Source organism: Ipomoea nil, unplaced genomic scaffold (assembly GCF_001879475.1).
Source record: "Ipomoea nil cultivar Tokyo-kokei standard unplaced genomic scaffold, Asagao_1.1 scaffold1971, whole genome shotgun sequence".
NCBI lineage: Eukaryota > Viridiplantae > Streptophyta > Magnoliopsida > Solanales > Convolvulaceae > Ipomoea > Ipomoea nil.
Genome location: NW_017618399.1, coordinates 432,729 through 452,500, shown reverse-complemented (window position 1 = coordinate 452,500; position 19,772 = coordinate 432,729). Strand labels below are relative to the sequence as shown.

The 19,772-nt window shown below is 36.9% G+C and overlaps 2 protein-coding genes across 14 annotated transcripts in view; one reads left to right on the top strand and one right to left on the bottom strand.

Moving 5' to 3' along the window:
• The window catches only part of LOC109147077 (pentatricopeptide repeat-containing protein At5g65560), a 12,097-nt gene extending 668 nt beyond the window's left edge, over positions 1 to 11,429 (bottom strand). The window contains exons 1-6 of one of the 12 annotated variants that reach the window (XM_019294719.1): positions 8,428 to 11,429; positions 7,642 to 7,746; positions 7,136 to 7,359; positions 5,971 to 6,907; positions 5,712 to 5,918; positions 1 to 178 (exon numbers count right to left, since the gene is read on the bottom strand). The exon at positions 1 to 178 is cut by the window's left edge and continues 14 nt beyond it. In XM_019294719.1, the coding sequence (XP_019150264.1) occupies positions 8,537 to 11,329 (2,793 nt within the window). In that variant the 5' untranslated portion in view covers positions 11,330 to 11,429 and the 3' untranslated portion in view covers positions 1 to 178; positions 5,712 to 5,918; positions 5,971 to 6,907; ... (1 more) ...; positions 7,642 to 7,746; positions 8,428 to 8,536. Of the gene's footprint in view, positions 179 to 5,711; positions 6,908 to 7,135; positions 7,360 to 7,637; positions 7,767 to 8,427 lie in introns of all 12 variants that reach the window. The other 11 variants (XM_019294716.1, XM_019294720.1, XM_019294723.1 and 8 more) reach the window with 11 other exon arrangements.
• A 2,681-nt stretch (positions 11,430 to 14,110) lies between these two features.
• LOC109147079 (probably inactive leucine-rich repeat receptor-like protein kinase At5g48380) lies at positions 14,111 to 16,508 on the top strand. Of its 2 annotated transcripts, none has more exons than XM_019294726.1 (2): positions 14,111 to 15,292; positions 15,460 to 16,508. In XM_019294726.1, exons 1-2 carry the CDS (start codon positions 14,474 to 14,476, stop codon positions 15,637 to 15,639), a joined length of 999 nt encoding a protein of 332 aa, XP_019150271.1. In that variant the 5' UTR covers positions 14,111 to 14,473; the 3' UTR covers positions 15,640 to 16,508. The 2 variants fall into 2 exon arrangements, with proteins under 2 accessions (XP_019150271.1, XP_019150272.1); XM_019294727.1 differs by having other exon boundaries at positions 15,442 to 16,508.
• Positions 16,509 to 19,772: the final 3,264 nt, after the last annotated feature.

Sequence of the window (19,772 nt, the reverse complement as noted above, 5' to 3'; positions counted from 1 at the left end):
TTTCCAGCACCTCCGCCATGATCCACAATAAATACATTCTCATGATTGTAAAGGTTCATATATAGTCACCATTTTGTATACCATTAATCACCGCAGGCTCCAAATCCATCAACAAAGCCTGTGGAAAATAGTGTTGATCATCAGCTTGATAGAAAAATACATCCTTTCTATCCCCTCCCTGAAACACAGTGTATTCAAAACTTTAGACACAGTATATATCCTCTTCTAGCTCAAGGGTGTAATTATGTGTAAGTTTCAAGCCTTGTGATTTTCCAACAAGAGAGTGGTTTCATTTCATGCATGTCAGTTTAGAACATTAAGCTCAATTTGAGAAGAGCCAGTGTGTATTGGTCTTTGAATCATAATCTAAGATGATATTGGACTATAAAAACAACTTTCTTTTGATTCTTGTAGATCCAAATATAAGAAAAACAAGCAATAAGTAGCAAATCCTAGCTCTCCATATAGCATTGCCAAACAAGTTTAGTATGCATTCTGTTGTAGAAATTGACTTCGCATGAGACACATACAATACAATAAGCAGAACATAAGTTTAGTACTCTCACAAAATTAATCAAGTGCATTAAAAGTCCATTTCTTTTACAACCTTGTAATTTGCATCAGATATCAATCAACTATATGAACAACCCAAATAAATTCAGACAAATGAAGCTAACTCAAGAAATTCAGCATAATTCAAGACCAGTAAATCAATTCCATTGCAATTTGGGACCAGATGGGCCTAAGAACTTGCAGCATGAGCAGTAGAGTACATTTTGTTGAAACACAAAAGTTGTGTCTGTAGAAATATAGCTGTTGAAGTTGTGTAGGGTTGTGTCTATTAGGATTGTGTCTCTTAGTCTGTATATATATTTATCTATTGTCTCCTCATTGAGACAAGCAAGTAATAAAAACTTCTTCTACATCTTCTTTCTCAACATGGTATCAAGAGCCAAAAGTCAAAATTTGAAAATTTTTTTCCGGTGAACAGTACATTTACTGTTCATTCGAAATTAATTTTTCAAATTACTTGCTATTGGTGAGATATTTTATCAAATTAGTACTACAGCCGCCTTACCCATCCTCCGGCGACCATTACCCATCAATTCCGGTCGCCGGAATCTCCTCCACGCGCCACCGCGTCGCCGGCGCTCCGACACCACGCGCCGGCGCGTGAGGCCATCTCCGACGGCCTTTTCCGGCGAGATTTTCCAGATCATATCGTCAGCTCTCCTCCTTTCCTTCCGTGCAATCAGATTTATTTTTGGTCACGATGTCTTCCGACGGAAATTCTGATAATTCAGGTACTATTTCTCCTGCCAATAATTTATCTACTTCTTCGAGCTCTGTTTATGTGCCTAATCTGTCTGGAAACCCGGTAATCACTTCTGAAAGATTATGTGGTTCTCAAAATTACCACTCTTGGTCGGATGCCGTAGAATTATGGTTTATGGGCCAAGGTGTTGTTGACCACTTGCAAAAAGAAGTGGATATGATACCGGAAAAAGAAAAGACAGTTTGGCAAAGGTTAGATGCTCAACTTTGTAGTCTCCTTTGGCAGTCTCTTTCTCCACAATTGTTGCCTTTATTCCGGCCCTTTAAGACATGTGTCGGGGTGTGGAGTCAAGCTCAATCTCTGTACACTAATGATGTCTCTCAATTCTATAATGTTGTTGACAATTTGGTTAACTTGAAGAAAGATGATATTGATATGGAAACTTTTCTTGGCAAAGCCCAAAGTTTGATTGCTGAGTTTGGTACACTCATGCCTATGGGTGGTACACCCACAGAGCAACTTACCCAACGAGAGAAATTCTTTGTCATACTTCTCTTAACCAAATTAGGTCCAGAATTTGAAAGCATCCGGAATCAAGTTCTTGGAAGCAACATTGTCCCGGGGACCACCGAGTTGTTCAAACGGCTCTTGCAGGTCACCTCCATTCCGGGTACTCACACATCCACTACCGAACAATCTGCTCTAGTCACACAAGGTGGTCGTGGACGAACTAACAATCGTGGTGGACAGAAAAACACTAGAGTGTGTGATTATTGTAATAGAACTGGGCACACACGAGATCAGTGTTGGAAACTTCATGGGAGACCGGTACGTACGCAAGCAAGTGTTGCTCAATCTCAACCTGGGGAACCAAATTCTCGAACCATTTCCGCTGCTGAGTATGAAGAGTTTGTTCGATTTAAAGCCACTCCCAAAGCTTCTGGTTTAACTCCTGCAGCCTACACTGATGGAACTCATACTGCCCTTGTATCACAATCTGGCCTGAGCGGACCATGGGTTATCGATTCAGGTGCCTCTGAGCATATCTCTGGTAACTCATCTTTATTTTCTCATTTCACCAAGTCTAAGTCCCTTCGATCTATTGTTTTCGGTAATGGGTCCAAGAGTACGGCTACTGCAATTGGAAAGGCTTCCCCCCTTCCTACTTTGCCTCTCTCTTCAATTCTTTATATACCTAACTGTCCTTTCAATTTAATTTCTGTTCATCAACTTACAAAATCTTTGGACTGTACGGTCACTTTTTCTTCTGATTCTGTCATTATGCAGGACCGTCGTTCGGGGAAGATGATTGGCTCGGGGTATGAATCAGAAGGACTTTATCGATTATCTACCCCACACCCTTCTACAGTTTGCACTGCTACCATTCCTCCTTCCCTTGCCCATGACCGACTAGGACATCCTAGCCTTAAAAAATTACGGCGACTTGTCCCTAGTTTGTCTCACTTATCTACCCTAGAGTGTGAAGCCTGTCAGCTTGGCAAACATTCTAGAACATCGTTTCCTAATCGTGTTAATAAAAGAGCTGCTTTCCCTTTTTCCTTAGTTCATACTGATGTTTGGGGACCTTTTCGTTATAATTCAATTCTTGGTTTTAAATATTTTGTTACCTTCACTGATGATTTTTCTCGTTGTACATGGGTCCTTTTAATGCAAAACCGTTCTGAAGTACTTAATGTTCTTCAAAAATTTGTTAATGAGATAAAAAATCAGTTTGGGGTGTCTATTAAAACTTTACGAAGTGATAATGCTGGAGAATACTTTACAACTCCTTTATCTAACTTTCTTGATTCAGCGGGCATCCTCCATGAGTCATCTTGTCCCGACACTCCACAACAAAATGGGGTATCTGAACGTAAAAACCGGCATCTCGTTGAAACAGCCCGCACCATGATTCTCCACTATAAAGTCCCTCCAGAATTCTGGGCAGATGCTATCCTTCATTCCTGTTATTTAATAAATCGTATGCCTTCATCTGTTTTACATGGTAAGATACCTTATAATATTTTATTTCCCGATAAGCCTCTTCATACTCTTCCTTTAAAAATTTTTGGGTGCACCTGTTTTGTCCGGGACACTACCCCAGGGCGTGATAAATTTTCTCCAAAATCCTTAAAATGCATGTTTGTTGGGTACTCTAGGTTGCAAAAGGGTTTCAGATGTTATTCTCCTGATAAGCATCGATTTTATGTATCTTCTGATGTTACTTTCTTTGAATCAACACCTTTCTTTTCGTCTAGTTTACCGACCTCCATCTCTCATTTTCCTGATGTTCTTCCTGTTCCTACTTTTCAAGGAGGGACCGAGGTACATTTACCTCAAGATCCGTCATCACCTAGAAATCCTAGTCCCTCACCTACTGAACCTCCTTTACAAAACAACGGTGTTACCCCCTTTCCTTACACTTATCATCGCCGCTCTCGACCACCCGCGACAGTTCAAATCGATGAAATCCCAACTGATTCATCTCTCGAGCTATCTATGCCCTCGAACCCGGTTCCGGCAACAAGCTCTCCTATTGCAAGTCGTGTAGGTAACAGGTCATCACGAAATCCCTTTCCCATATACAACTTTATTTCATATGATAATCTCTCACTTTCATATAATGCTTTTATCACATGTTTATCTTCTGTTTCTGCCCCTAAATCTGTTAAAGAAGCCCTTTCCCACCCTGGTTGGCGTGAGGCTATGATTGATGAAATGGCTGCTCTTCATTCATCGGGAACTTGGGAGTTAGTTTCATTACCCGAAGGTAAAACAACTGTTGGTTGCCGATGGATCTATACTGTGAAAGTTGGGCCCAATGGACAAGTTGATAGACTTAAAGCTCGACTGGTAGCTAAAGGATATACACAGGTTTTTGGGATTGATTACACTGACACCTTTTCACCAGTAGCTAAAATTGCTTCGGTCAGAATCTTTCTTTCTATGGCTGCCGTTCATCATTGGCCCTTGCATCAGTTAGATATTAAAAATGCCTTTCTGCATGGAGATTTAGAGGAAGAAGTCTACATGGAGCAACCTCCTGGGTTTGTTGCTCAGGGGGAGAGTAACTTGGTTTGTAAGCTCAAACGTTCTCTCTATGGTCTAAAACAATCTCCTCGTGCCTGGTTTGGACGGTTCAGCATAGTAGTGCAAAATTTTGGTTTAAATCGAAGCAAAGTTGACTATTCCGTCTTTTATAGACATCAACATGGTAAGAGCATTTATCTTGTTGTATATGTTGATGATATTGTCATTACAGGAGATGATGTTGAAGGAATACAATTGTTGAAACAACATCTATTCCAACATTTTGAAACAAAAGATCTGGGGAAGTTAAAATACTTTTTGGGAATTGAAGTAGCACAATCCAAGCAAGGAATTTGCATATCACAAAGAAAGTATGCATTGGATATACTAGAAGACACAGGTATTATGAATTGCAAACCTCTTGACACTCCTATGGATCCAAATATCAAACTCCTACCAGACCAGGGGGAGCTTATCCAAGATCCGGGAAAATATAGACGATTGGTTGGAAGATTACTTTATTTAACTGTAACTCGACCTGATATCTCTTTTGCGGTAAGTGTTGTTAGTCAGTTCTTGGCATCTCCACGTGAAAGTCATTGGGAAGCTGCCATTCGGATTTTACGATATATTAAAAAATCTCCAGGCACTGGTTTGTTATACAAAGACCATGGAAACCTTGAAATTATTGGGTACACAGATGCAGATTGGGCAGGTGCATGGGATAGAAAATCAACATCTGGATATTGTATCTTTCTTGGTGGCAACTTAATCTCTTGGAAAAGTAAAAAGCAAAATGTTGTTGCTCGATCAAGTGCAGAAGCCGAATATCGATCTATGGCCGTTGGAACATGTGAACTTGTGTGGTTGAAAAACCTCCTTACCGAACTGCAGATTTGTACAAAGGAGTCCATGAAGCTCATTTGTGATAACCAAGCAGCTTTGCATATTGCATCAAATCCAGTTTTTCATGAAAGGACGAAACACATTGAAATTGATTGCCATTTTGTTCGAGACAAAGTTACTTCTGGAGATATTACTACATCTTTTATAGGCTCAAATAATCAATTAGCTGATATATTTACTAAAGCTTTAAGAAGTCATAGGATTGAATACATTTGTAACAAGCTTGGTGCATATGATATACATGCTCCAGCTTGAGGGGGAGTGTTGAAACACAAAAGTTGTCTGTAGAAATATAGCTGTTGAAGTTGTGTAGGGTTGTATCTATTAGGATTGTGTCTCTTAGTCTGTATATATATTTATCTATTGTCTCCTCATTGAGACAAGCAAGTAATAAAAACTTCTTCTACATCTTCTTTCTCAACACATTTGACCAATAAATACATGCATGCATACACATGTTACACAGATAGGAGTATGCAGGCAAAGTGAGATTGTGAACCTGAGTGGAAAAGTCCTAGAAAATTCCATCCTTGGCTCCTCGGTGTTGCTGTGCTCAAGGCAGCGGTGCTTCTAGAATTCCATTCCAATCTAATTCCTGCATTGTTCCACTTGCAGTGTGATGATTTCTCTCGGCATGTTCATCTTCTTTCTTCTTCATCTTAAAGGAGAAAAACCCAACCGGTCTTCTAGGGTTTCTTTTTATCCTCTTTAGGAAAAAGGAGGGAGGGAATTGCAACTTGCAAGGGTTGTGTTAAAACCTTGAAGCACTTGAGAACAAGGGTGCCAGCTTAATCATTAAGTTTAAAAATTAAACCAAAGCCAAACCAAAAGATTTGATTTGACAAATATTAGAAACTAAAAACATGTCAATATTTTGAATGTAAATTTAGATCAATTAATTTAAATAAATTTAGTTCAATTTTTTTATAGTTAAATTTGTGTCCACTGCTAATATGGAGTATTATCTGGTTGCTTTGACTTCCAATGATGATTTTTTCTTCATGCAAAATTTCAATTTCATTCCAAAATTTTGTTCTTGAATGCCAGTCGATCAATAGGGACCCAAAGACTTTATATATGTGAAATAAGTAATAATTAATGCAGTAAATTATTAATTTTAATTACCTAACTAATGGGCATTAGAACTTAAATTATAGATTTTTGTGAACTATAAAATAACCTGAAACATTCAAAATTTCAAACTGTGTGTGTTTATATAATATCTAAAATCAAATTGGGTTTTTGAGGTTCATCCCAAGAAAACAACATTTTGGCATAAAACATCACTATTTGGCCATTGCATTCATGGCCAAAACGATAGAGAACTTGACTATTTATGTTTGACTACTTCAATTAGACAGTCAATTCTATACACAAGTTACAACAACAGAAAGTATTAGAAAATCTATCAAGATTATTTTGTTCTATTTTATTTTTTGGGTACATCTGATAGGGGATGAAGGTGGTGAGATTCACACTCAAGTCTACTGCTTAGAATAGAGTGCAGTTTACCACCAAGGCACCAACCTATGCCTGAACCCCTAGTCTGCTATCCTTCACATGGCAGCTTTCTCTCCCTCCGCCTTCAGGTGAAGCAATAGATGCTCTTGTTTCATTACAACAGCTCTGTATGCATCAATAGGCTTGCAAAATTGCACTACTAATTCTTATTTAGCTCAGGTGAAAAAGCTTTTTCTGCATCAAAGTAGTTTCATTTAAGTGATTAATTCCATTAACATTGTACTTTCTCAAACAAATTTTTTGCACCTTCACTTGCTAAATTTTCACTCATGCCCTCAACACATATTATCAAGTTATCAACTATAGACTATAGAACCAAAAAGAACATGCTTGAAATTTTCAACTTATTAACCCACTTCAAAAAACGAAGAGAAAGTGAAATTCTGATAATCAATATTTTACCTTGTATTCTTGTAGACTATATCAACATATTGAAGGGAAAAGATCTCCGCACAATTTGATTGCTAGGCTGTGTGATCTGAACCATTCAGCTGTGTCATACTGTCATCGCCATGGCCCTGCACTTTCAACAATGAGGGCACCATCATGTCAATCACCAGCTTCCTAGAGCAGGTAAATGTCCCAAATGCATCAATGAGCACAAAAGGAACTAGCAAACCACTGGTCTGCAAACATTTTCAACAACTATTTACAATTTCTATTTCGCAGTAAGTCTAAAGATAAAAGGATAACAACAAATTCTGTTACACGTTGCAACACTCTATAGCTGACTAGCTAAACAGAAATAGTTATAACAAGAATCTGCACTTGTTTTCCATTTAGCATATTGCTTAAAGTCAAGGCAATCATGTGATAGAGTTACTTAGGTGCAAAACTGCAAAATATCTCAAGCATATGACAAATGAAGAAAACTCTGGATGAGGGATCAAAAGCTGTAACAGACCTACCCGTGAGAAAACTAGTGATCCACTGTCCTAATGGTGGGTTCAGGATTTGAAATCCATTAGAAAGCTGTGTGCATGCAGTAGGGGACTAGGGGCACTCCTTTTTCCCTGCAATTACACAATTAAGGCTATACATATTTCAGAGATACTGAGAAACTTAGATTACAGCATTTAAGATCATCAACAAAAAAAAGTTCTGTTTTCTATGGTTACTTTTCACAAACAGAGTCCGGAAAGTCCTGAAGTAATGCAAAAGAAGCAATTTGCATCAACTTGGTAGGCCAATAATGTGAAGTACAAGAGAGGTGACACTGAAACCTTTCCCTAATATATTCTCCCTAATACATTTACAGGGCACAAGCTTTTCCAAACTTGCATCCAACTAATATCATGTAATATACTGCAGAACATTTATGGTTTTGTTAAATGCAATTCAAAAGTCTATACTCCATAATGATGAGGAATCAAGAGCCATTTAAAAAAAAAAATGTAACAATTGAAATAATGATCTATTCAAAACAACACACTCAACGAGCAAAATTACTCTCAGGTATAGTGGTTAATTAGAGGAATCAGAAAATACCAATAGCAGAAAAAAAAAATTACCTTTTTGATTAATCACGAGAAAAAGTAAATTTTCCAAATCAAAACAGAGATAAAATATATATAAGAAAATTTATAATAATAATAATAATAATAATAATATAATAATAATAATAATAATAAAAGTATACATGTGCAAAAAAGAATAAGAAAAAGAAGCACAAATCAGCAAAAATCTTATTTTACCTGCAATAAATCCAAAGAATTTGAATGTAGCCTGATTACTCGGCAATCTTCCTATAGGAGAAGGACAAAAGAGCTGGCAACCATCAAAAGTGCTTGATAGTTTAATATATTATGTTTTTACAAGCTCTTCTGTTTGCTCAAGAAGTCCCTCTATCAGCATTGTATGTGTTTGAGAATGAATCTGACAACCATTTTTTTCCATGATGACTAAAAGTTCAGAGCATATATCAGAATGCCCCCTCTTAAGTAAGCCATCAATTAATAGTTTCCATGCAACTTCATCATTATTGTAACCACAATTAAGAAGCTTCAAGAAGGCTTCCTTAGCCTTCTCATTATTTCCTTCATAATAAAGTCCACATACAAGGAGATTGTAGGATTCCAAATTTGGTAAAAAACCACGCTTAACCATTGTATCAACTAACCTTGTTGCATCATCATACATTTTCAACTTGCAGCAACATTTTACCAGTGTATTATATATATCTTCATCAGGAGACATTCCGCAGTTTTTCATATGATCAACAAGTCTCCAAGCTTCTTCAAGGCGTCCTTCTGTGCATAGCCCATAAGTCAGTACATTATAAGTATTTTTGTTAGGAGGACAGCCACATTCCACCATTTTCTCAAACAATTTAACAGCAGTATCAAACTCCATTTTTTTCCACACATCCACAACATTAATGGAATCAACTTCTATCCTATTGACACCTTTTTCTATCTGGTTTTCATGAAACAGATGCTTGATTAAAATGGAGTAGGTATATGGAGAAGGCTCAAATCCAGCATCAACCATGGATTTAAGAGTATCAAAGGCGCGATCTAGTAATCTCAAACGTCCATACCCATCCATTAATGCTGTGTAAGTCATCAAGTCTGGTCTGACACCATCCTCTATCATTTTTGACATCAAATCTTCAGCTTCTTCCAACTTCCCTTGGTTGCAATATGCAACAAGAAATGAAGTGTAAGTGCAAACATCAGGTTTATATCCCAAGGACACCATTGAATTAAATACCTCATAAGCATGGTGAAAATCATTATCTTTTAGCATTTTCTCAATCAGAATACTGTATGTAACTACTGTGGGTTTGACACCTCTTTCTTCCATAGTTTCCAACAATTGAGTTGCTGCATAGAGCTTATTCTCTTGACATAAACCACTAACTATTACATTATAGGTGCTTATATTTGGAAAGCAATGTTCATCAAGCATTCTTTTGAACAAAGTTATGGCAACATCTACCTTTTCTACTCTGCAATAACCATTAATCAGAGCAGTGTATATAACTTCATTTGCCTTAATTCTCTTCTCCTTCAAAGAGTCAAATATAGATTGAGCATGTTCAAGACAGCCTTTTTCACATAATGCATCAATGAGAGAACCATAGGTCCACTCATCGGGGAGCAGATCACTCTCACCCATTAATGTAAGCAATCGGAAAGCACTATCAATATGACCCTCACTACATTGTCCATGGACCAACAAATTGAATGTTACAACAGATGGAGACAACTTCTGCTCAAGCATCTTATCAAGTAGTCCCATTGCCTTGTGCACCTTTCTCACCCGACAATATCCAGATATTAACTCATTATATGTACGTACATTTGGCTTACACTTATTTAATTCCATCAAGTTAACTATCTCCAATGCAGCATCAACATTTTGCACTTTACAATACCCATCAATCAAAGCATTGTATGTTACTACACTTGGAACTTGACCCATTTTCCCCATCTCATCTAACAATCTTCTTGCTTCATCAAGCTTATTGTCTTTACACATTCCACTAATCAGAACAGTATAAGTGTGGGCATTTGGTTGACAACCTTTCTCCACCATCTCATGAAACAAATTCAATGCTTCCATTTTCCTATTCAATTTGCAGAAAGCATCAATTAGAATAGTATAGGTCCGTACATTCCGACAACAATGATCATTCTCCATTTGTGAAAACAGCTTCATCGCATCATCTACTCTCCCTGCTTCACACAACCCATGCATCAGAATGTTATAGGAAACATGATTTCTTTGACAACCCTTTTGAGGCATTTCCTCAAAAACTTTGCATGCACTATTTACATCCATTTTCCTACAATGCCCTAAGATAAATGAGGTGTAAGTATGGACATCTGGTCTCAACCCAGCTTGAGAGATCTTATTCATATACATCTCGGCTTCAGTCACATCACCCAATTTACAATATGCATGTATCATAGCATTAAATGTGTAAATATTAGGTGAAAGCTTATCCTTCAACATCTCAGAATACAGGCATTTCATATCCTCAATCAACACAAACCTCGACAAAGACATTAACATCATGTTACAAGACTTAACATTGAGCTTAAATTTAAATCTTAATCTACTGCCATCATCATCGACATTATTCATTTCCCTCAACAAACTCAACACATATTTCGCATCATCGGGGCTTTCACAGGATTTAATCATCAAAATGCGGATTCTATCGGCGGGCCGGAACAGCTGATGGGATATAAGAATGTGCAGAAGTGACAAATAGGACCGCACATCGATCCTGAATGAGGGGACACGTGAGAGATAATCGAAGAAGGCGATGGCAGTGTGGGGATCGAGAGTGGGGTTCCGGGAGAGGAAGGAGGAGAGGTGAGAAGGTGACAGAGAAGGTATGAGCTTCTTGAGAGAAGAGCTTTTCTGCCAATTTGGGCGGGAGAGGAGAGAGAGGAGTTGAGAAGAGAGATCCGGAGATGGAGAAGAGTCCTCGGCGGTTGAGAGAGGCGAAGAATCGATTGAAAACGACAAAGGTTTGAAGAAAATGGAGGACAGGAATGGCTGACCTGAAAAAAATGACGGAAGAGGTGGCGGCTTGATGGTGGTGGACGTGGCGGCGGCGGCCGCGACGGCCGATCTTATCATTACCGGAAATTCCCTTTTCAAAATAGGGAGAAAGAAAGAAATGAGAGAAGAAGACAGGAAGCAGAGGGAGGGGCGACTTTAGGTTTTGAGTTAAGCACAACTGTTTCTCTAATCTTTCTCTAGCTAGTATTTTTACTCGAATATATTTAATTTATTATAATTAAATAAATAATGTTTTAATTTTAAAAATATTTAATTGTCTTCTTGTCAAATTAATTAAAATAAATCCTTAATTAATTTTATTTAGAAAAAAATATTCGATAAATTGTTAATTGTATAAAATTTACTGAGGGAAAATGGCTAGAAAATGATTATATTATTGTGAAAGGATTTCGTTATAATAACATTTCAATATATGAATTTTAGATTCTTGTATTCTAATGTGAGTATGTCATTGGTATATTTATAGAGTTATAGCACAATTGAAACAATTAGAATATTATTAACAGGTAACTGGTCTAATATTAAAGCGCACACTCTTTAGAGCATCTCCAAGGTAGCGCTATCCCCGCAAAACTCAACTCCAAAACGGCAAAAATTAAAAATTTCTCACTCCAAGGTACGTTGTCATTCCGCCATAACGCCAAATTAATTGGCGTTAATGAACAGTGCCGCGCCAAATATGGCGCGGCACTGTTCATCCGCGGCAATTGAGAAATAGGAAATAATTTTACCCTTTTGCCCTTACATTTTTTTATAATTCCATATGTATCCTTTATTTGTTTTATATGTAATTTTTAGTTTTGTTAAATACTTATATTTAAAGTTTGTATTATTAAATATAAATTATACCATTTGAAAGATCTCATTGAGACGATCGAAACAAGACTAATATTGAATATATATTAATTAAAATTTTAAATACATTAAACATAACTAGAACATAATAAAAGATAAAATACATACGACATACATTAAACTAACTAAATTCGAACTAATAATTGAAAAATAAAATTATTTTAGTGTAAAAGTTTGGTGTTTTGGTGTTTTGATGTAAATGGGTTGGAGATGAATAAAATTTGGTATGAGAATATGCTGAGAATATTCCTTAAGATATGACATTTGGGAGAAAATTTTGGTGTTTTGGTGTTGTGTAGGTCGGAGATGCTCTTAGTCTTCATTATGCAAACATGCAATTATGGTAATCATGTGACATTCCTTGGTATTCTTGCAATGTTTCCATCCATTTATTCCTTGTTGAGTTCCAAACATAGCAAATTTTATACTTTAACTATGGGGTTGATTAGAGACGAAAAATTCCTGTTATCCTTTTGAGTTGATTTTTAAGAGTTAGACGAATACAATTGATGGTCGATATTTGTGAATCACTACTTTGGACTGTAATGTAATTGGTTTGAATTAAGGGTGTGTTTGGAAATCTGGAAAATGAGTTCTGGAAATCATTTTCCAAGTTTCTATTGTTTGGATGTGCTTGGAAATGACTCATTTTTCAAAAAACATTTTCCAGAAGTCATTTTCATGCTTTCCAAACGGACCATAAAGTGTTTGGATTAGACTATGATAATTTATTTTCTAGAAAAATCTCTATTTTTTCATTTTGCTAAACAATGCCTTTGTATTTAGTCTTAAAATTGACAAGACAACTAAATCAAGTAACAAATGCATAGTTAAAGATTTAATATAATCAAGGTATACCCAACGTTTGCCCTTAGACCCTTATTTTTGTAGTGTGTTCCTGAGGAACTTAAACGATAGTTAGATTGTAGGTTTCGTTGACAGGCTTAATGCTACGCACTAGTTAGTTGATTCAGGCCCTAGTTTTTTTTTTTTTTGTTTTTTGTTTTTTTTTTTTTTGTTTTTCTTTTCAAATGCAAGTGCAATATTTAAAATGAAAATGCTCTTTTCCATCTTGATGTGGGCAATTTATATCCTGCACCAGGGTGCGCATTGCATTGTGCGCCCTGATGTAAAACAACGTCGTTTCAGAATTATTATTTTTTTTGAAATTTCGCTACCTTGTATTGGCGGTTAATTTTCTTTTTAAAAAATCTCATGTTCAAAAATGTACATAATTTATACTAGAATACACATAATTGTATACATGAATGTACATAATTGTATAACAAAATACACATACTTTTTTTTAAACGATAATACATATAATCTAACATAATACATAATATACATAAACTTGTAACATAATAAACATCAACTCTTAACATAATACACATAAAATTCCTGTTTCGGATGTACATAATTGTATAAAAAAAAGATGTACATAATTGTATAAAAATGTACATAATTGTATAAACAAATGCACATAATTGTATAAAAAATACACATAATTGTATAAACAAATACACATAATCACGTCAACTCCCTACATAACTTACCAAAACGACATCGTTTTGGGAGGCGCGAGGCACACAGTGCTGTGCGCGCCGTGGTGCAGGTATAACGATCCCTTGATGTGGCTTTCTCTAATTGGGTGTCAATTTATTAGTTGACCCATCACTATTAAAAAGAAATTTAGTTGTCCAATTAGATAATATCACGTTAGACGGGGGCATATAGGAGGGTTGTATAGCATTACTTTATATATACTTTAATAAGAGTCAATAGGTTATCAAATTGCACACGGTAATGCAATTAGGTCACTGAATCTAAAACAACTGCGATGTATAATTAAATTCCTAAACTAACCAATTTCATACAATTAGTCTAATTTATAGGTTTTTCAATTTTCTAATACATCACTCCAAATGGCTGACATCATGAGGAAAAAAAAGGAAGAAGAGAGAGAGAGGGGTTAGTCAAGCACATCGGTATCACTTTGAAAATGGAGTAGTGTAAATTTGTTTGATTTTGCCTTAGGCCTTATTTTTCTTAACCATTTCCTACATTCATAGTAGCATTGTCAAAAGGGGCGAAATAGAAAATTTTCCCATTCCTCAATGACTCAATCCTACCATCCTTGACCATTTCAACTGAACTATATATGAGACTAAAGAAAAGTACGAGTAATGACCAAGACCCAAAAATCTTTCAACATGTCTCATTCTCAAAGAACCATTCTTAGACTTGTAATATATAAATGACTAGTAAGTGGTGTATCCATGCATTTAGTCTCAGCACTGAAGAAGTAAACCATAAATATATTTCCTCTACCTTCTAGCAGTGATCATGTATGGTATGTGCAGCAGCGCCCTTCTCGGTCTGTTGTTGTTGTTGCTTGGCAGCTTTGCTGATGGCAAAAACACGACTGAGACAGACATCTATTGCTTGAAATCAATCAAAGATTCCTTGGAGGATCCTCTGGGAAACCTTAGAAGTTGGAAATTCAACAATGATTCTGAAGGATTTATCTGCAGTTTCAAAGGAATTGGTTGCTGGAATGCCAACGAGAATAGAGTGATAATTATCTCATTGCCTAACATGGGGCTCAAGGGGCAGTTTCCTCGAGGGATGGCTGGCTGCCGTTCCATACAACTCCTGGATCTTTCCAACAATAACTTTTACGGCAAACTCCCTTCTAATGTTTCAAGACAAAATCCTTACATGGTAACACTTGATCTTTCTTCAAACCACTTTGATGGAGAAATTCCCACCAGTTTTGGAGATTTCGCCTATCTCAATTTTCTCAAGCTCGATAACAACTGCTTCACAGGACAAATTCCCAGTGAGATAGGGATGCTTCAAAGGCTTAAAACATTTTCTGTTGCTAACAACATGCTGTCTGGCCCAGTGCCCCTTCTTTATGATCGGCATGGATCAGTTTTTCCACCAGAAATCTATGATAATAATGACGGGCTGTGTGGTGTCCCGTTAGAACCTTGCAGGCATCAACACTATTTAAGAAGCTTCATAAGCGGCTTTGCAGAAGGATGGGCAATTTTCACAGTTTTGGCTGTGGTCATTTCCAGCTTCTGCATGCATACAACCAAGCAGAAGCAGGCATTGGCAAATAGACTAATCAGACACATCGGGATCAAGCAATACCAAGTATGTCATCATTTCTCTTGACTTTTCTTGATTCTGCTCACCATCATTCATGCTGCCTTTTCCGATATTGATTTCTCTAGACTAGAAAAGTAACTATACAACAAATAGTTTATAAAACAGGGACTCGGATGGTCACTAACTGCTCTCAGTGGTTGGTTTGATTGCAGATTGACATGTTGGAAAAGATCACTAGTAAAATGAATTTGGAAGAACTGAGGCAACTTGTAATTTTGCTGAAACTGGTTTGGTCGGGACTGGGAGAATGGGAGAAACATACAAGGCCAGTCTCCCAAATGGTTGTTTCCTTGTTGTCAAGAGGCTTCGTGACAGTGATTCAAAAGGCATAACAGACCAATTTCTGACTGAATTGTCGACCCTTGGAAGGATAAGGGATAGGAACTTCGTGCCACTTCTAGGCTTCTGCTGGGAAATGAACACCAAACTCTTAGTATACAGTTTCATGCCAAATGGAAACCTCCACGCTTGGCTCCAATCGAGAATCTTGGAATGGCCAACAAGATTGAAAATTGCAGTTGGAATAGCAAGAGGGCTGGCATGGCTGCACCACAACAATATGGCACATCTCGGCTTGACCACGAAATGCATATTACTGGATGAAGACCTCGAACCAAGAGTATCCAATTTCGGGCAGGCGAAATTCGTGAATCCATTCATTGAATCATCAGTATGGAAAAATCTAGTGAGTAGCAGCACAGGAATCCCAGAGTCAGATTGCTATGACAAAGACGTCCATGATCTTGGAACTCTATATCTTGAGCTAGTTGAACAAAGGGATTCAAACCATTTTCCAGAAAACTACAGCTGCAACATTGGGAGCTCCACTTCTAGGCTGTGTGATTCTGTGCACCAACATCTGATAGGAAAAGGATTTGATTATGAGATTCTCAAATTTCTGGAAGTTGTCAATAAATGCCTAATGTCTGATCCAGATGAAAGGCCTACTGCACTTGAGGTATACCTAAATTTAAGAAACATTTTGGAGGGCTCTGAGATGAATCCAAATCATACTGATGAAGTAGCTGAAATTTGTGTTGTTGATGATAGGATGGCTTAATAGAATCATCTAAGCCTAAATTTTTTAGCCCAATAAACTATGTGATCTTTTGTAACAGAAAGTATGCAGGTTCTGTGATTAGCTCATCATTTTATGAATAAATTACTCTGAAAATAAACAGTGCTTAGCCTTCATAGATTACAAATTTGTGCCTATCCAATATGCGAAAAAATGATATTTTCTACCAAAATAGAAAGAGAACAATGCTCAACCTTGAGGTTTTAGTCTTTTTTAGGTAACAGAGAAGGTATGAGATTCTGCCAATTTGGGAGGGACAGGAGAGAGAGAGAGGTGAAGAAGCGATCGGAAACTACAAAGGTTTGAAGAAAATGAAGGACTGGAATTGCTGACCTGAGAAAATTACAGCGGCGGCGGCGATGGCCGATCTTATCATCACCTGGACCTTAATTTCTGGCTTGATTTAGTTGATTGCTTGAAGGAGTTGAAGCCTTGAACATTGAATTTGCCATTTCCAGCTGAAGGCGGCAATTTTTGGCCTTGAAGGTTGGAAATTTCCAATCGTTATGCTATAGTGGACACGGTGCCCGTAAGTGACATCGTTAATCTTTTTTTTTTTTTTTTTTTTTTTCAATTAATAGCGCGACTTTTCTTCTTTATTTTTACATTTCGCGGTTTTACTTTCTCTTCGCACAAACTTCTTCAACATTCATAAATTATGAATGTGCAGACATGAATTTATGAATGCGAAGTTATGAAATTATGAATTTTTTGTTATGAGATTATGAATTTTCTGTTATGAGATTATGAATTTACAGAAAATTCATAATTACATAACTATAAATTCATAATCTCATAACAGAAAATTCATAATTTAATAAATGTTTTTTCTTTTATGAGATTATAAATTTTTTGGTATGAGATTATGAATTTACAGAAAATTCATAATTATATAACTGTAAATTCATAATCTCATAACAGAAAATTCATAATTTAATAAATGTAAATTCATAATCTGAACATAGAATGCAAATCGTCGTTAACAGCACATTAACTATTTTTTTTTCGTGGAAAACGACGTCGTTTTGGAACGTGTTCACAAAGCATGGTGAACACGTTTCCACGGCATAATTTGCGGAAAATCCAGCCTTGGCCAGAACTCTGGAAGTCCAATCGTTATACCGTATATCGATGTAGTTTTGAATTTTAATTTTGACCCGACCGTTTGTTATTCAATTCATGTTACAAGTTTTTTTTTTTAAAAAAAAATAATTTAAAACATGTGTATATGTCTTGTGTTATGTATTTTTGTATCTCATATTATGTAATTCTGTATATTAAGTGTATTGATTCTGTACATGAAATAAAGTAAATATAATATGCGCTTATGTGCCTTGTGTTATGTGTTTTTGTGTCTTGTGTTATTTAACTATGTACCTTAAGAATATTGATTATAGACTTGAACTAAAGTAAATATATAAAACATGTGTATGTGTCTTCTGTTATGTGTTTTTGTGTCTCATGTTACAATTATTTATGTACTTTAAGCTTATGAATTTTGTACCTGAAATAGATGAGTAGTTGTGTAACATACAACATATTGTGTGTCTTATTTTACGAATTTATGTCTTATATTATGAAATTATGTGCCTATAGGACATATATTATCTACATAAATCAGATTTGAGAATTAGTAAATATATGTGCATGTGTTTGTGTTGTGAGTTTTTGTGTCTCGTACTATGAAATTATGTACCTTAAGCGTATTAATTCTGTACCAAAAATAAATTAAATTTATGTTGAACATGAGAAACGAGAAAATATAGAATATGTTAAAGTTTAAATATCGAAACAATGTTTTTTATCCAAGGTCCACAATGCTATGTAGACCCTGGTCTACGATATAAATTGCCCCGGAAGTCGAAGATTGGAATGAATTTTCCAATATTCAACATGGTTGTGTCAACACTACCTCATTATTATTATGAGTTAATACCCATTTTGGTCCTCCGACTATTAGCTAATACTCGATTTAGTCCCAAAGTATTAAAAGTACCCAATTTAGTCCTCTAACTTTTAAAAAATCACACCCAATGTGGTCCTCCATTACAATTTTCGTCTATCCACCGTTATTTTGAGTGAAAAGAAGTCAATTTACTTGGTCCAAACCCGTTTCTTCCTCTGGTTAACGTCGTTGGAGGCCCCTCCAGCGATCGAGCCACTGCATGGACAATCGGAGGATGCTATTGGTGATATGGAAGGATCGAGAACATCCCCTGTTGCTCGGATTGTTGATTGGAGGTCGCTGGAATTTTTGAGTTTTGTTACGCGATCGGCGAGTTCCCGGCGTACAGAGGAGTTTGGCAATGGAACATGCGATGGCGTGGGCCTCGGTGTGGTGGCGTCTTCCTGTTCGTCTGACTTATTTCCAAATCGTCGGCCCTCTGGTGACACCATAGCCCACTGGCGATGCTACGTCTCGTGGTCTCGGATTGCGAATGGCTGGTAGTTCGTAGGGGGGGGGGGGGGGGCTGGTGGCTGTGGATGGGTCGTTCCCGGAGTCGGCACCACTTGCCACTGAGAGTGGTGGTTGTGGTCTTGTTGTGGAGGCTCAGCCGACAACCCGGCGTTTATTGGAGGTGCTGAGCATGGTGGACTGGTCTCTACTTCGCTCCATGAGATTGCGCCTACTCTGTTGGTGAGCATGTTGTCACTTCATTTAAGGAAGAAATGTGTTTTATGAACTAAAATGACACTTATGCCCTTCAAAATAACGGTGGATAGATGGAAATTCTAACGGAGGACCACATTGAGTACCATTTTAAAAGTTAGAGGACTAAATTAGGTACTTTTAATACTTTGGGACTAAATCGAGTATTAGCTAATAGTCAGAGGACCAAAATGGGTATTAACTCTTTCTCTAATAATAATAATAATAAGAGAAAATTTCAATTTTGGTCACACGACTATAGGGGCTTTGTTAATTTTAGCACCTAACTTTTAAAAGTGTCAATTTAGTACCTTGAGTATGTAATTTTTGTCAATTTTGGTCACTCCGACCAAATTGCCGGCCAAATTTGGCTGGAAAAATTTAATCCAACATTTAGTCTAAAATTTTGGGGGCAGAATGGTCTTTTCGATCCTTTCTCATAATTGGTGTTGACGGAATTACTTTGTTGACGTTGTTCCCTTCCGCCGGCGGTTGTGGACTAGTCTAGAGTACTCTCCGGGCTGGTTCTGATGTGTGTTGTTAATATTTCTCTTAGGGACCCACACCTTTCTTTTTGTACTAAAAACTTCATCTCTTTCATTAACTTCTTCAGCAGAGAACGTATCAACAGAGCCAATAGTCCGAGAAACATTAGGTTCACTACTCCCACACTGATCAGAGTTTACAGCTTGATGAACACCATTAGCAACAGCAGGGGAACCAGACGACACCAGAGG

Excerpts from the sequence above, each read along its gene's own strand:
- LOC109147079 (XM_019294726.1), top strand. The coding sequence starts at position 14,474 with ATGTATGGTATGTGCAGCAGCGCCCTTCTCGGTCTGTTGTTGTTGTTG. Across the intron at positions 15,293-15,459 it reads TCGGGATCAAGCAATACCAA|ATTGACATGTTGGAAAAGAT; the intron begins GTATGTCATCAT and ends GTTTGATTGCAG.